Here is a 15,118-nt window from a genome sequence, read left to right as displayed (position 1 = left end):
TAACATCTGTCACAATAGACAGTGTATAAAATTGATACCTGAAGAAGGAGCAGTATAAACATGTTAAAAACATGAGGGTAAATATCAGAGAAAACAGCTAAGAGTGTTAAAATTATTTTGCTTCCATGGAGTAGGACTAGTGGTGAGACGGGTTGGACAGGAAACTGCAGTATTTCATTATAAGCTTTATAAGCTTATTTACCATGATAAAAAATAAAAGAAAAAGTCTGATAATACCCATAAATACACCGTGATTGGGAGAATTAAATGGTGTTTTAGGTAGATAGGGAGATATAGATGTATATAGTAGCTAATAGAGAACTTGAACCATTGTGAACTGTTATTTCTCTACCATTTCCTGCTATGTTGCAATGAGCCTCTTTACACATTCAGAGTGCCAAATTTGGGGCTTAGTATATAGCATTGCCTTTAATGTGTGGGATGGTGGGATAGATGTTTTCTATAAAAGATACAGAAAGCTCCATACAGGAATATTTAATCTTCAGAGTTCAGGTGGCAGTCAAAACCTTAGGCTTGAGTAGCTTCTCTGGGAATTATGAGAAATGAATGCCACTTAATTTTGGACTCCAGTGGAACGTATGTACAAGTTGAAATTAAACTTGTGTTTGGTACATTTTTTCTTAGGACAGACCAGAGATTTGTTTTATGAAAGGTGCTTATGAACAAGTAATTAAGTACTGTACTACATACCAGAGCAAAGGGCAGACTTTGACACTTACTCAGCAGCAGAGAGATGTGTACCAACAAGAGAAGGCACGCATGGGCTCAGCGGGACTCAGAGGTAAGGCTATTTCAGCATAGTCCCCTGGGGTGGAAAGGTAGCGCCTTTTTTTAATTACAGATGAATTCATGCTTCACATCTCAGCTGTCCAACTCTTCCAGGCTTTGTAGAACCTTTGCCGGTATTGAGGTGTTGTGTTTTAGTTAGTTAATTGGCCCTCAAAAGATGGAAATTTGAGAATGTGGCAAAATATGAATCACTGGTTCTTTTAGATCTCCAGAGGTCTCTGAGTAGCTGTTAGAAATTGTATTTTAAACAAGTTTATCTTGTGAGAAGGGAAATGGATCAGGGTAAAATGGTGTTACTCTGTTTTTATCATTTTGTCTTAAAGACAAAAATAATTTTCTAAAAATTGAGTCTGAAGCCTCTAATATATCCTTTAAGGTGATTGCTAACTTGATCTGTTACTGTTCACCAGGGAGGTAAAGAAGTCCCCAGATAACTGCTTACTTATGTGCTGCTGACTGAGCAGTGATGGTGAGAGGGTCTGCTGGACACACACACATCAGGCCACCTCTCCTAGGGATGTCATGTGTAAGACTAGGGGGTTGGTGGTTGGTGTCCTAACCTGATTCTTACCTTCTGGATAGTCATCTGGCTTCTGCACAATATATATAGTTATGTAGTCTCAGAGCACTTGGAAGAGTTGGTTAATTTTATTATTTTAATGAAATAGGAGTCTAAGTACTACAATTTCTGGGAGGAAGAAAAACAAGTTATGTGAGAAATGTTTTTATTTGTTGTTCATTTAAGCAAAGGCTTTTTTTTTTGAGTTTTAAACATTTGCATGGTTTTATAGGGCTTCTGTTCTTAAAATAAACTAAGTTTGGAAAGGTGCTCTTATCAGCAGAGAACACTGCTCCCAGCCTGCTGCCATTGCTTTATGCCCTTCTCTCTGAACCTTCTGTGCCAGCCCCCAGGCTGCTGAACCAAGATCACTCTTCATACCCCTGCCCCCAGAGCTTGGTGCATCTCATCTGGGATACAGGCTGTATTGTGACCATCTTAACACTTCATCCCCTGTCTCCAAGGAAATGGGAGGCAGAGACTCGTGGCTGAGAAGTTATTTTGCAAATGGATATTTTGGATGGAAAAAAATTTAAAGGAAAACAACTTTTCCTTCCCCCTTTTAATGTAAGAAGCTTTGATGGCAGGTTCTAGAGTTTCTGGGGTTTCATCCCAAAGGCCTGAATCTGGAACATTCTCTGGATCCCCCCACCTCAGTCCTCAAGCTTTCTGGACCCCTGAAGCCAAGACAGATTCTTTCTCTCAGCATCAGTTCTGGGGCAGGAGGAACCTCTTTTCTGATTTACTTGGGCCTGACCCAGGGTTTCGGAAACCACAGGGTTTTGATATGTTTTTATCAAGCCAAATGTACAAATGCTAACTGACACTCTGGAGAATTGAGCACAGGGGTTGCCCTCATACATTGTACCCTCGCTCCCTTCTGAACAGTTGGCAGACCAAACTGTTTGGTGGCCCCAGCTGCTGGAAGCTGAGATACTCTGGCTCAGGGTAGTGCTTTGTTCCCTTTACACTCCTCAACTTTCCACCTCAGCTAGGGAAAGAGAATGACAGTTAAGGCTTGGCCCAGGATTACAATCCTTAGAGCAAGTGGGAGTTTCAGAGACTTAAGGGGCACTGCAGGGAGGCTTTGCTGCCACAAAATTAGGGTTTTGATTGCTAAAACCTGTGTATGAAGGGGCAGTGGCAGCTCCACTGAGCCAATCCTGGGAAGACTGGTGCAGAGGGCCTGTTACTCCCCTGATTCATCTCCTTCTTGATTGCTGACATCTGGGGCTTTGACCCTTTCTTTTTAAATTTACTTTTGCTAAGATACACTTATTTATTTATTTTTTAAAAAGACTGTTGGTGGACAAAATGTAAACCCATTTCTCTCCTCTTTTGAACTTCTGGGATGTAATCACTTCAAGTTTGTTGGCTTTGTTTCCAGCTATTAATACAGCATTAAAAGAGTGGAGAAAAAAAGGTAGGGAACTCTTAGCAGTACTTAGCAAGAGGTTTTAAAGTGGCATGCATTTAGAGGACTTAAAGAGGTTTTGAAGGTCTAGTATATGCTCCCTCTTTTTCTTAGTTTCTGGAACAGAGTTTTCTTACCTTGTTATAATGACTAACTCTTTTCATATGAAGGATTGTGGAGGTTTGTGTATGTGTGTTTTGTATTGTAACATTATGAAGTAGACCAGAGTTGGTAGAGGGGAAGGTTTTTGTTGCACAGGGTTTTGGGAAGCATTCTGCTCATTTGTCTCTTGCTTCATGTCTTTTCTTCTTTATCTCCCCTTGTGCTCCATTTCCCTCCTCCCCCTGCGATTACCATAATGAAGAACAGAAAGATTTTAAACCTCAGTTGATATGTACTTACGTTATATCTTATAAAACTTAAGTTTCTAAAATACTGTGGTTCTTAATTTTTATATTAGAGTATATTTTGTTTTATGTCAGGGGTTCTTCACATGAAAAAGGTTTACCTCTCCTTGACTCAGAGAGTAGCAACAGATTTTCATTGGTGCTAAAGAAGCAAATAAATACAGGATACTAACCTCTAGACTAGTGCCACCCCTCCATTAGGAGTGTGCAGAGCTGATCTTTCCGTCTTAGGATTTGCTGACGTACATTTTTGTCACTGTCCCCTTCTGTTACCATCAGCGTCTATCCCAACACCAGAAACTGTGAAGTGGCTCATTCTCTCAAGGGTGAAAGCCTTTGGAGCCCACATCTACATAAATAATTAGGTATATGACTCTTACACATTGGAAAAATAGAATTACTTGCCTTTAACCTTGATTTTTTTTTTTGGGTATATGTAATCTTTCATACCTTCTGCTTGAACAAGAATAGATTCTTTGGTCTCTCTGGGGCTTTTCAGTCTCCCCTTGACTTATTTGTGTTTAGTTTGTATGTGCATGTTGTTCAGTCTAATGTCTCAGATGCAGGTACATCCCTTTGGTTAATGAAAGTAGTTACCGGAGTTCCATAATTCTGAGAGCAAGCTAAATGATATTTGGGAAATGAAAAGTATTTTGTACTTTATCTTACATGCCCAAGGATGACAGGGAAATAAGTAGAAATAATAATATGATGGTGTTATTTACATACTTTTAGAGAACCAAAGTTACAAATAAGAAATGTCTGTTCATGTTATGGAAAGAGTAAAAGAATCCAAACTATTGTTGGTATTTATGGTTTTACAACTGCTTTCCAAATTAACTTTACCTTCCAGGAGTTTTCATGTACAAAGTTGTTACAGGCTGTGTATGATTAATTAATACAGCCTTCTCTTCAAAGTGTTTAATTTTTCTGGAGATCTTGCAAATAGAAAGATGAAGATCCATTGGAAGCCACCTTCAAAGGTGTTTGTTTAAAATTGACTTTAAAGCTTGACAAACCCATAGTTTCTCTAAATAATTAATTCTGTTTTCTAAAGAGGCAGTAGTTCCTGTTGAAAGTAGCTGCATGTGGTTACTATGTGAAGATACTGTTCATTTTCCGTCTCTTGCCTACTCTGCCCTTCAGTTCTTTAGTTTGATTCTTTTTAGTTAAAACAGCTTAAAGGGACCCCATATCCAGAACCATTAAACTATAATGTTTTGGTCTGTAATCAATTTGATTTTACAAATGACATTATAGTCTTAAGTGATTTATTTAAGAAGTGTTGCTGTCTCCAAATTCTGTCAACTAAATTCTGATGTTTTTGTGACTCACTTTTTTTGTTGTTGTTTGGATTTTATTATTTCCTAAGTTCTTGCTTTGGCTTCTGGTCCTGAACTGGGACAGCTGACATTTCTTGGCTTGGTGGGAATCATTGATCCACCTAGAACTGGTGTGAAAGAAGCTGTTACAACACTCATTGCCTCAGGAGTATCAATAAAAATGATTACTGGAGATTCACAGGAGACTGCAGTTGCAATCGGTATAACTAGACTGCTTTCTTTTGTTTTCAATAGTTTTTCTTAAAAAACTGTGGTGCATGATTTTGTGAACTATTAGATATGAATATGTTTATGTAATATTGAGATTATACAGTTGAAATCGACTCATGGTTTTGCTCATGGTCTATATAAAGTTTGCAAAACTGATTATAGTTTAAAAAGTAGTAACATTGACATGCATAACTAAATCATGAAATCACGTATTTTATTCACAGAGGGTAATTATTTTTAATCTCATGATCACTGTGATGACAGAATAAAAGCACTAGATGATGAATATCAAAGAAAACATGAAACTTAGTTTTTCCTTTCAACTTAAGTATAATTTTCAAAGCAGATTTGTGCATAATTTGGAAGAAAATAGCTTGTTATATGTATTTGTTTTTTATCATGTATACCTATATTTGAATGCTATTTAAGATTACCTTAAGAAGTATAATAAGGGTGAAAAAGAGAATGAAAGTGAATTTCCCAGAGCCTCTAAACTGTAATTCATACTGATAAATTTAACAGTTGGCTAAACTCCATTAATTCTTATTTGGAGAGGGGCTAGTCCAGGAGTTTTGAACTATATATTGTCTAAGAATAGGTCACTAGGAACATGATATTATTGGAAGAATAACTTTTCAATGTTTATTTTCATTTATGTATAACTACATGATTACCGCAGATCCACCACCATTTTGTCTGGCTTTGGACACTGTACTTAAAATGCACTCTGATCTTCATTGCATTTCAGCTGCTGAGCAGAACCTGATTGGCCTAGTTTCAATTGTTAGGTATGCTGGCTTAAACAGTCAAAATTCTTTTTTTTTTTCTTTTTTCCTGTAGAGACAGAGTCTTGCTATATTGCCCAGGCTAGTCTTGAACTCCTGGGCTCAAGCGATCCTCTAGCCCCAAAGTGCTGAGGTTACAAGCCTGAGCCACCGTAGCCAACCTTGAAAATTCTTTATTCTTAAATTTAAACAAAAATAAAAGTCAAACATAAAACCCCAGACTTAATATTGATTCAGATAGGTTTGTATTACTAGTAGGTAAAAAAAGAGAATACATAGCAAATCATACTAACTGAGCATTATGTTGACTTAGCCCGTCAAGCGAAAACAATTTGGTTTGTTACATTTTCTCTCTCATTCACTTTAGCCAGTCGTCTGGGATTGTATTCCAAAACTTCCCAGTCAGTCTCAGGAGAAGAAATAGATGCAATGGATGTCCAGCAGCTTTCACAGATAGTACCAAAGGTAGGCCTAAACTAAAGCCTTTTAGACTGAAAGGCCTTATTCTAACCATTTCTACTACTATCTTAATGAAACTGTTTAATTTTGAACATCAGGGATTTAAGTAACCACCATATTTGTTGGTTCAAATCCTGAAATGCAGTCTTATCATTGAAGTAGTCTTATGGATTATTTATGATATGATGTTTATGAATATCAGCGAAAAATTGTTAATTTTATCAAGAACCAGATTTCCTCTGAGAAAAGTACTGTGGAAATTAAAAGTGCTTGTATTTATGAATTAGAGGATAGAGGGAGATCATTGCTTTATACTTCTTACTCTTTTGTTCAATTTTAATTTTAGCATGAGTATGTAATTTTTTTTTAGGTACAATTTACATATAGTAAAATGCACCTATTTTAGTGTATAGTTCTGAGCATTGACAGATGCATGCAGTCTTGTAATCACCACCACAGTCAAGATATAGAACAGTTCCATCATCCCCTCAGATTATCTTACGCCTTTTTGTGGTTACCTTCTCTCCCCCTACTTCCACGACTTGGCAGCCACTAATTCGTTTTTTGTCTGTCACTTTACCTTTTCTAGAATGCACTAAAAATTGAATCATACCGTATGAATGAAGCTTTTGAATCTGCTTCTTTCACTTAGCATAATGCATTTGACATTTATCCATGTCGGTGGTGTGTATTAGTAGTTTGTTGCTGTTTTTTAAAGTAATAATTCTATTATGGGTGTACCTTACCTATTCACCAGTTTAGGGACATTTAGATTGTTTCCACTTTTTGATGATTATGAATAAAGCTGCTGTCAACATATGTGTACAGGCTTTTGCATGAAAATAAATTTTCATATCTCTTAGGTAAATACCTGCAAGTGATTGCTGGGTCATACACTTAATGTATATTTAATTTCATAAGAAACTGCCAAATTGTTTTACAAGATGGCTTTATTATTTTGCACCCCCACCAGCAGTGCCTGGAACTTCTAATAGTCCTGCATCCTCCCTAGCACAAGGGATTGTCATTGCCCTCATCCCCCGTTCTAATAAGTGTACAATGGTATCTTACGATGATTTTAGTGTGCATTTCCCTCACAACTAGCGATATTGGATATCTTTTCATATGCTTATTTGCCATCCATATATCTTCTTTAGTGAAATGTCTGCCCTGCCTATTTTTAAAAAATTATGTTTTCTAATTATTGAATTTTGAGCATTCTTTATATAATGTGGATACAAGTCCTTTATTAGATATTTATTTGAAAATGTTTCTTTCCAGTTGGTAGTGTGTCTTTTCCAAGAGGGGAAGTTTTTAATTTTGATTAGGTCTGGTTTTTCAATTTATTCTTTTATGGACTATGCTTTTGATATCTCAGAATTCCCTGCCTAACCCAGGTTCAGAAAGATTTTCTTTGTGTTTTCTTATAGAAGTTTTATAGTTTTGGGTTTTATACTTAGGTCTGTGATCCATTTTGAGTGTGTTTTTTGCGTATGTTGTAATGGGTTAAGGTTTATTTTCTTTGCATATAGGTGTTCAATTATTCCAGCAACATTTGTTGAACTCTCCTTTTTCCATTGAAATACTTTTTTACTTTTGATTATAATGCTTTTCTAACAAATTATTTGTAGGAAGAGAGGAATCTTCTGCCCCACAGCAGAGTAACTTCTTTAGAGCCAGGTTCCCTGATACGAGATTAACTTACTTTATTATCTTGGGTTGCCTTGTAAGGGGCCTATCAAAGCCTGGTTTGTGGGTACACAGGTCCCGTAGGAAGTGCCCCATAAGAGGTGGGCAGCAGTCTTCCCAGTTGCTGACAGTTCAGATTTCTTGGTTTTATTGTTGGTTAACTTATATATACACATCTATTTGTATGTCCTTCAAAATAAGCACTTATCTGGAATTTATTTTATTAGCTATTTTGTAGCCATCCATTATTACTAATAAAATGTGCTACCTCTTCCTTCATTTATTTTACACTTACAACTTCAAGTTATATATTTGGAATATGGAATTTTCTTAAATTATTTCTGCATCTTAAGGTAAGGTATGTCTATACTTTTTTGATTAGAAAATTTATTCATTAGTATTATATGTTCAACATAGAAAAATCAAATGGTACAGAAAAGTAAGAGCTACAATAGAAGTTGTCTGTAATCTAACCCACACTTAGGTTATGCATCCACAGAGTATCCATAATAAGTTAACCTATTATGACTTAAAAAAAATATGTTTAACAAAACCTGGTTGCTACTTTATACTGTTATAATTCTGAACATTCATTTTACATAACTTTGGCATTTCTGAAGTCAGTTATTATTAGAAAACATGATTTTAATTGCTGTACAGTATTTTGAGTATATCATGTGTATGTGTGTATAAATGCACAGCATATATATATATATATATATAGTTACATAACCATTTTCCTGTTGAAATTTGAGCTTCTATTCTTTTTACTACTGTAAATGTTCCTTTAAGGATAATGACAATAGCAACCATTTACTATCTGCCAATGCATGTATTACCTACATTATCTAATTTACTTCTTATAGCTACCTTATAAAAGATAGGCAGCACCACTTTAAAAATTCTAATAATTAATAAGCCTTATTTCTTAGCAGTGTTAGATTTATAGAATAATTGAGCAGATAACACAGAGTTCTGCATTCCTACCCCATCTCTACCCTCTACTCCTAGACAGTTCCCCTTCATATTAATAGACTGCATGACTGTAGTCTGTTTATTGCAATTAATGAGCTAATGTTGATACATTTGTATTTTATTTCATGGTTTACATTAAGGTTTACTTTTTGTGTTGTACCTTTCTAGGGGTTTTGACAAATGCATAGTGACATATATCCACCATTACAATTTCTTTTTTTTTTTTTTTTTTGAGACGGAGTCTTGCTCCACCATTACAATTTCATACAGAGTAGTTTCATTGCCCTGAAAATCCCTGTGTTTGACATTTTCGTCCCTCCCCACTCCCCTCAAATCCTTGACAACCACTGATCTTTTTACTGTCTCTATAGTTTTGCCTTTTCCAGAATGTGTATGGTTGGAATAATAACGTACGTAGCCTTCTCAGACTGGCTTTTTTTCACTAAGCAATATGCATGTAAGGTTCCACCATGTCTTTTCCTGGCTTAGTAGCTCATTTCTTGTGAGCACTAAATAATATTCCATTGTATGAAAGTGCTACAGTTTATCACTTCACCTTTTGAAGGGCATCTTAATTGCTTCCAGGTTTGGCAATTATACATAAAGTTGCTCTAAACATTCATATACAGGTTTTTGTGTAGACATAAGTTTTCAACTCATTTGGGCAAATACTAAGGAGCACAATTGCTGAATCAGATCATATGGTAAGAGTATACTTAGTTTTTTAAGAAACAGGCAGTTCCATTTTTGTGGATGAGGAAATTGAGGCCCAGAGTACTTGGGAGACTTGACTGATGTCTCAGAGCTAGTAAGTAGTGGTGTTGGCATTGGAAGTGGAATCCAGGTCTGTATGCTCCAGAGTTCATCTGTTGTTTGCTGTTTCTTTGAATATTATTGAACCTAAGATGTACCCATCTCTGATTATTATTATTATTGTTACTATTTTTTACCACTGCCCTTATCCATATACATCTCTGATTATTTTTATACACTAAATTCCTACATGTGAAATGATTGGACTAGAGTTCAACACATTTGTAAGGCCCTTAACATATGTTGCTGAATTGTTCTCTGGAAAGGTTTCTGTTTATATTTACATAAACCACGCTTCATATAATAGCATTAAGTCCCTAGACCTCCAGTCCCACTTCCCTCATCCTCTAGCACGTGGTTAGATTTTGGATGTTGTTACTAATAGAAATACACTATTTTGCTTATCCATATTTTTTCTTTCTCAACTTCTAATCATTCACGAATGCTGTTTTCAGAGAGAGGCAATCATAGTCCTGAAAGATGTAATCTCGAATGTTGAAATCCTGAAAGATTGAAATCCTTAAAGTCTTAAAATCCTGAAAAACCACAGCCCCCAAAGATCAAAATCCTAAAAATCTAATTCTGGAAAAAATAATTTTAAAATAAAATAATTTACATTTTTAAGAAGGAATTTATTTGAGAAACATAAAAACATGAAAATGCTTCATTGGTCACTTTGTATAAAATAAGCAGTAATAAATAACCTACACAGTTTTACAAGCATTTGCAAGCATAAACACTCAGGCATAGTATATGACAGACAGATATAACATAGGGCTGTTATGAGCATATGAACTGTATTTATAAAGAAATAGGTCATAAGGGAAATGCGCAAGTACCTATCACTATGGTTGCTAATTGTGTGCACCCCACTTTATAACTGTGGGTCATTTTTATCTTTCACAAATGCAGATGTATGAAAAGGACATCTGTTCATTTATTGAGGAAGTTTCAACATTTTTACATACATGTACAATGCTTACATACAAAGTCAACATTGTGATCATCCACTTTTGTGAAGTCAAATTTGTAAAACATGCATAAAACAAATTAGAACCCTTTAAGTCTCTACAACTTATGCTTCCAGTGTTGGAAATGATGCAGAGGTGAAATACACAGCATAGCAAATTGTAAAAAATAATGCTGACAATTTAAAACAGTGGAAAATGAACCTAAAAAAAGAAAAACAATGGCGGGGGATGGTGGCTCACACCTGTAATCCCAGCACTTTGGGAGGCTGAGGCAGATGGATCGCCTGAGGTTAGGAGTTCGAGACCAGCCTGGCTAACATGGCGAAACCCCATCTCTACTAAAATACAAAAATTAGCTGGGCGTGGTGGTGGGCGTCTATAATCCCAGCTACTCAGGAGACTGACGCAGGAGAATCGCTTGAACCTGGGAGGCAGAGGTTGTGGTGAGCTGAGATCGCACCAGTGTACTCCAGCCTGGGCGACAGAGCAAGACTCTGTCTGCCTACCTCCCCCCCGAAGAAAAAAAAAAAAGAACAAAAAAACCTAAAAAGAAACTATGACATGGAAAATTATATTACAGAGATAGATGATGGACAGTTGCATGGAGATAGTCCATAAAAGCTGGCTGACCTTCACGATCATTAACTATATTTTGAAGTCTTGCAGCATGATGAATAGTTGCTTTTTTTTCTTTAAGAACATGGCTATCAGAGTATGTTCATATTCATTTTCTACGTGGCACTGCTCTTTTTGAAATTCTATGATTCGATGTACACTAACTTGAACGTTCTCTATTAAATTTTCCTATCCTGTGATTGTGATTTTAAGGAGTTTAGACTTTGTTGTTGTTTTTGTGACGGAGTCTCGCTTTGTCGCCCAGGCTGGAGTGCAGTGGCGCGATCTCGGCTCACTGCAAGCTGCGCCTCCCGGGTTCACGCCATTCTCCTGCCTCAGCCTCCCGAGTAGCTGGGACTACAGGCGCCCGCTACCACGCCCGGCTAATTTTTTGTATTTTTAGTAGAGATCGTGTTTCACCATGTTAGCCAGGATGGTCTCGATCTCTTGACCTCGTGATCTGCCTGTCTCATCTTCCCAAAGTGCTGGGATTACAGGCATGAGCCACCGAGCCTGGCCGAGGAGTTTAGACTTGAGGGATTTTGATCTTTAGGGATTTCAGCATTTGGTATTATGGCATTTGGTATTGTATCTTTCAAGATTATGATCTCAATATGTTGAGATCATAGATCACTGTTGGGATCACTGCCACCCAGAGAATTGGGGCAGTAGTGTGGATGTTTGCTTTGTTTTTAGGGTGGGGAAGGTGTTTATATATTTGAATAGGGCTTTGTGTGTGTGTGCACATCCTATCCTGGTAATCTCTTCCTGATGTTTATTTCTGAATAAATCCCATATTGGACTTTTTTAGTAGTATTGGGATAGGGTATTAGTAAATGTATGTGAAATCTGCAGTTACTTAAACATTTTACCGTTAGACTTTTGCTTAACTTCTCAGAGATGCTAAAGGTGGTGAAACTTTCATTTTATTTGCTTTCTTCAGTTTGTCCTCTGGCTGAATTTTATGAAAATTATGGTGAACTCTGTAACCAACCTAAAGGTATTTAGAGAAGAAAGAAACTAATTACAAATTACATCATCAGCCTGGACAAATCACATTGTCGGAATTTCCCAAGTAGAGTGGGTGTGCATTAATTATAGCAGATATCCTGATGCTATTCCAAGGAGACTAAAACAAAGAAAGACCTAAGCCCTGTCAGAAGCTCATTGAATTGCTTAAATTCATCCTACTTTAAAGTGGAATTCTATAAATACCAGCCCTCCCTCCCAGGTAGTTTGTATGTTTTGAATACCTAAGTCTTGACTCTAAATATTATTAGTGAATTTTTTGTCTCATTGGTTAGCAGGACTGCCCCACCCTCATTTTGTCTTTTTTCCCCACTTCATTTTGTGTTCATGTAACCCTCTTACAGCCAATATGTTTATTTGGTTTTCAGCTTTTTAATTATTTTATTTTATTTTATTTTTTTTAGAGATGGTGTCTTGCTTTGTTGCCCAGACTGGAGTGCTGTGGCATGATCATAGGTCACTGCTGCCTTGAATTCCTGGGCTCAAACTGTCTTCCGCCTTTGCCTCCCAAGTAGCTGGAACTATAGGTGCTTGCCACTATGCTTGGATAATTTGAAAAAAAAAAAAGAAAAAATTAATTTCTGAATGGATTTTTAAACTTTTTTGAAAGAAAGGATTTGTAGAAATGGAGTCTCACCATGTGTTGCCCAGGCTGGTCTTGAATTCCTGGGCTCAAGTGATGCTCCCACCTCAGCCTCCCAAAGTGCTGGGATTATAGGCATTAGCCACTGCACCTAGCCTCATCTTCTGCTTTCCTTTGTTTGGTTTTTGAGACAGAGTCTCTCGCTTTGTTGACCAGGCTAGAGTGTAGTGGTGTGACCATAGCTCACTGCAACCTCAAACTCCTGGGTTCAGGTGATCTCCCCGGTTCAGGTGATCCCTCATGACTCAGTCTCCGGAGTAGCTGGGACTACTGGCATGTGCCACCATGCCTAGGTAATTTTGTTATTTTTTTGTAGAGATGGGGTCTTGTTGTGTTGCCCAGGTTGGTCTCAAACTCCTGGGCCCAAGTGATCCTCCTACCTTGGCCTCTCAAAGTGTTGGGATTACAGGCATAAGCCACTGCACTCAGACAGTTTGCTACTTCTGCTTCACATCAGTTTGAATAACTCTTATTATTGTTACAAATAAAACAGACCTTTTGTTCTAAATCACTAGCTTGTTGAGGTTTTCCCCCATGTACTAGAATCATATTAATTCTGCCCCTCATTAAAATATTTTTCAGCCATCCTTTTTCATAATTCTTTAGAACACATTTCATTCTCCTTTTGGAATATGGAGTGTTGCTATGTACTTTGACCTAGAGCCAATTAAAAAGTAGTACTGACACTCAGTTTTGCTTGTTTATTAAGTCATCTGGGAATTCTCAGTGTTTTCCATTTGTGACTTTTTCTAGTGGGTTCTACATTTTCCATTGATTCATTGATAGAAGTGGTCATCCTCTTTCATTCTTCTTTGTCTGATTTTTACAGCATTACTTCCATTTATATTTCTGCTAAATGTATTCACCAAGTCCCCATATTATTATTCCAATTCATATATTGTCTAATTTTTAATAGGTTGTAAATCTTTATTTCAATCACTTGTTTTTTCTTCAGTGCATTAGTTTTCTTGAATCTGCCCTAGAAGATTTGAGGATCTTCGGTAGGTTATTCTAATGCAAGACAGATCTTTTCCATTAACCTCTCCTTTAATATTTTCCTTCCTTTTTTTTTTTTCTAACTTCCTTTCCCTAGTACATCTTGTCTATTAATCTCCATCAAAAGAACTGTGAGTGCTGACCACAAATGTGACACTGAAAAGGAGGACTCATAAGAAGAGAAAAATACTCCTTGTAGATTGCTTCTGAAAATATGTGGCCTTGTTCTACTCTCTTTGATGATTTTTATCTCTTCGCCCAAATCTAAAATCAGGCCAAAGTACCCAACTGTCACAACTGGATGAAGCCAGCTGCACCTTTTACCACCAAGTACAAGGCTCACTGCAACCCACGGATATCCACCTAACCTCGGGACAGCCATGATCCCCAATAGGCAGGGATGACACCCATGACCAGCAAGAAGCAGCTACAGAAAATTGATCCTCAGTGCCTCTGCCTCCCATAAAGATTTCTGGGGATCATGTCTCTCAGGGAGAAATGAGGCAGGAGAATAGAGAATTAGGGTATTCAAGGGTGAACGTATAAGTAAAAGAACAGTAGGTGCAGCCAGTTCTAGGCAAGATAAGTAAAAGGACAGCAGGTGCAGCCAGTTCTAGGCATGTAGGCCACATCTTTACTCCCGTGATAACAAGCCAGAACCAAGTCTCCACTTCAGTCTCTGATTGGTCACAGGCTAATCCTTCATAGGGTGTAACCAATTGGAGGCCTCTAAAGGGCACCTAGGAGTGTTACCAAATTCTTTTAACTTAGTAAAAACCCTAGGCTGGGCACGGTGGCTCACACCTGTAATTGCAGCATTTTGGGAGGCCAAGGTCGGTGGATCATGAGGTCAGGAGTTCAAGGCCAGCCTGGCCAAGATGATAAAACCCTGTCTCTACTAAAACTACAAAAATTAGCTGGGTATGGTGGTGGGCACCTGTAATCCCAGCTATTCAGGAGGCTGAGGCAGAGAATTGCTTGAACTCAGGAGGCCGAGGTTGCAGTGAGCTGAGATCACACTACTGCACTCCAGCCTGGGTGACAGAGCAAGACTACGTCTCAAAAAAAAAAAAAAAAATGGTTGGGCACGGTGGCTCACGCCTGTAATGCACTGTGGGAGGCCAAGGCGGGCAGATCACCTGAGGTTGGGAGTTTGGGACCAGCCTGACCAACATGGAGAAAACCCGTCTCTACTAAAAAATACAAAATTAGCCGGGCATGGTACGGCTCGTGCCTGTAATCCCAGCTACTTGGGAGGCTGAGGCAGGAGAATCGCTTGAACCCGGGAGGAGGAGGTTGTGATGAGCCAAGATCGCGCCATTGCACTCCAGCCTGGGCAACAAAAGCGAAACTCCATCTCAAAAAAAAAAAAAAAAAAAAAACCCAAAAATCCCTGAAGA

At 37.7% G+C, this 15,118-nt stretch overlaps 1 protein-coding gene across 5 annotated transcripts in view; it reads left to right on the top strand.

Annotated features, from left to right (window-relative positions):
• The window catches only part of ATP2C1 (ATPase, Ca++ transporting, type 2C, member 1), a 158,947-nt gene that overhangs the window by 115,818 nt on the left and 28,011 nt on the right, over positions 1 to 15,118 (top strand). For all 5 annotated transcript variants that reach the window (XM_011933674.1, XM_011933672.1, XM_011933675.1 and 2 more), the window contains 3 exons: positions 646 to 802; positions 4,563 to 4,733; positions 5,896 to 5,993. In XM_011933674.1, the coding sequence (XP_011789064.1) occupies positions 646 to 802; positions 4,563 to 4,733; positions 5,896 to 5,993 (426 nt within the window). The remainder of the gene's footprint in view (positions 1 to 645; positions 803 to 4,562; positions 4,734 to 5,895; positions 5,994 to 15,118) is intronic.

This window comes from Colobus angolensis, unplaced genomic scaffold (genome assembly GCF_000951035.1).
Source record: "Colobus angolensis palliatus isolate OR3802 unplaced genomic scaffold, Cang.pa_1.0 Scaffold129, whole genome shotgun sequence".
Taxonomy (NCBI): Eukaryota; Metazoa; Chordata; class Mammalia; order Primates; family Cercopithecidae; genus Colobus; species Colobus angolensis.
Note: the sequence above shows the minus strand (reverse complement) of the source record. Positions and strands in the feature narration are given on the sequence as shown.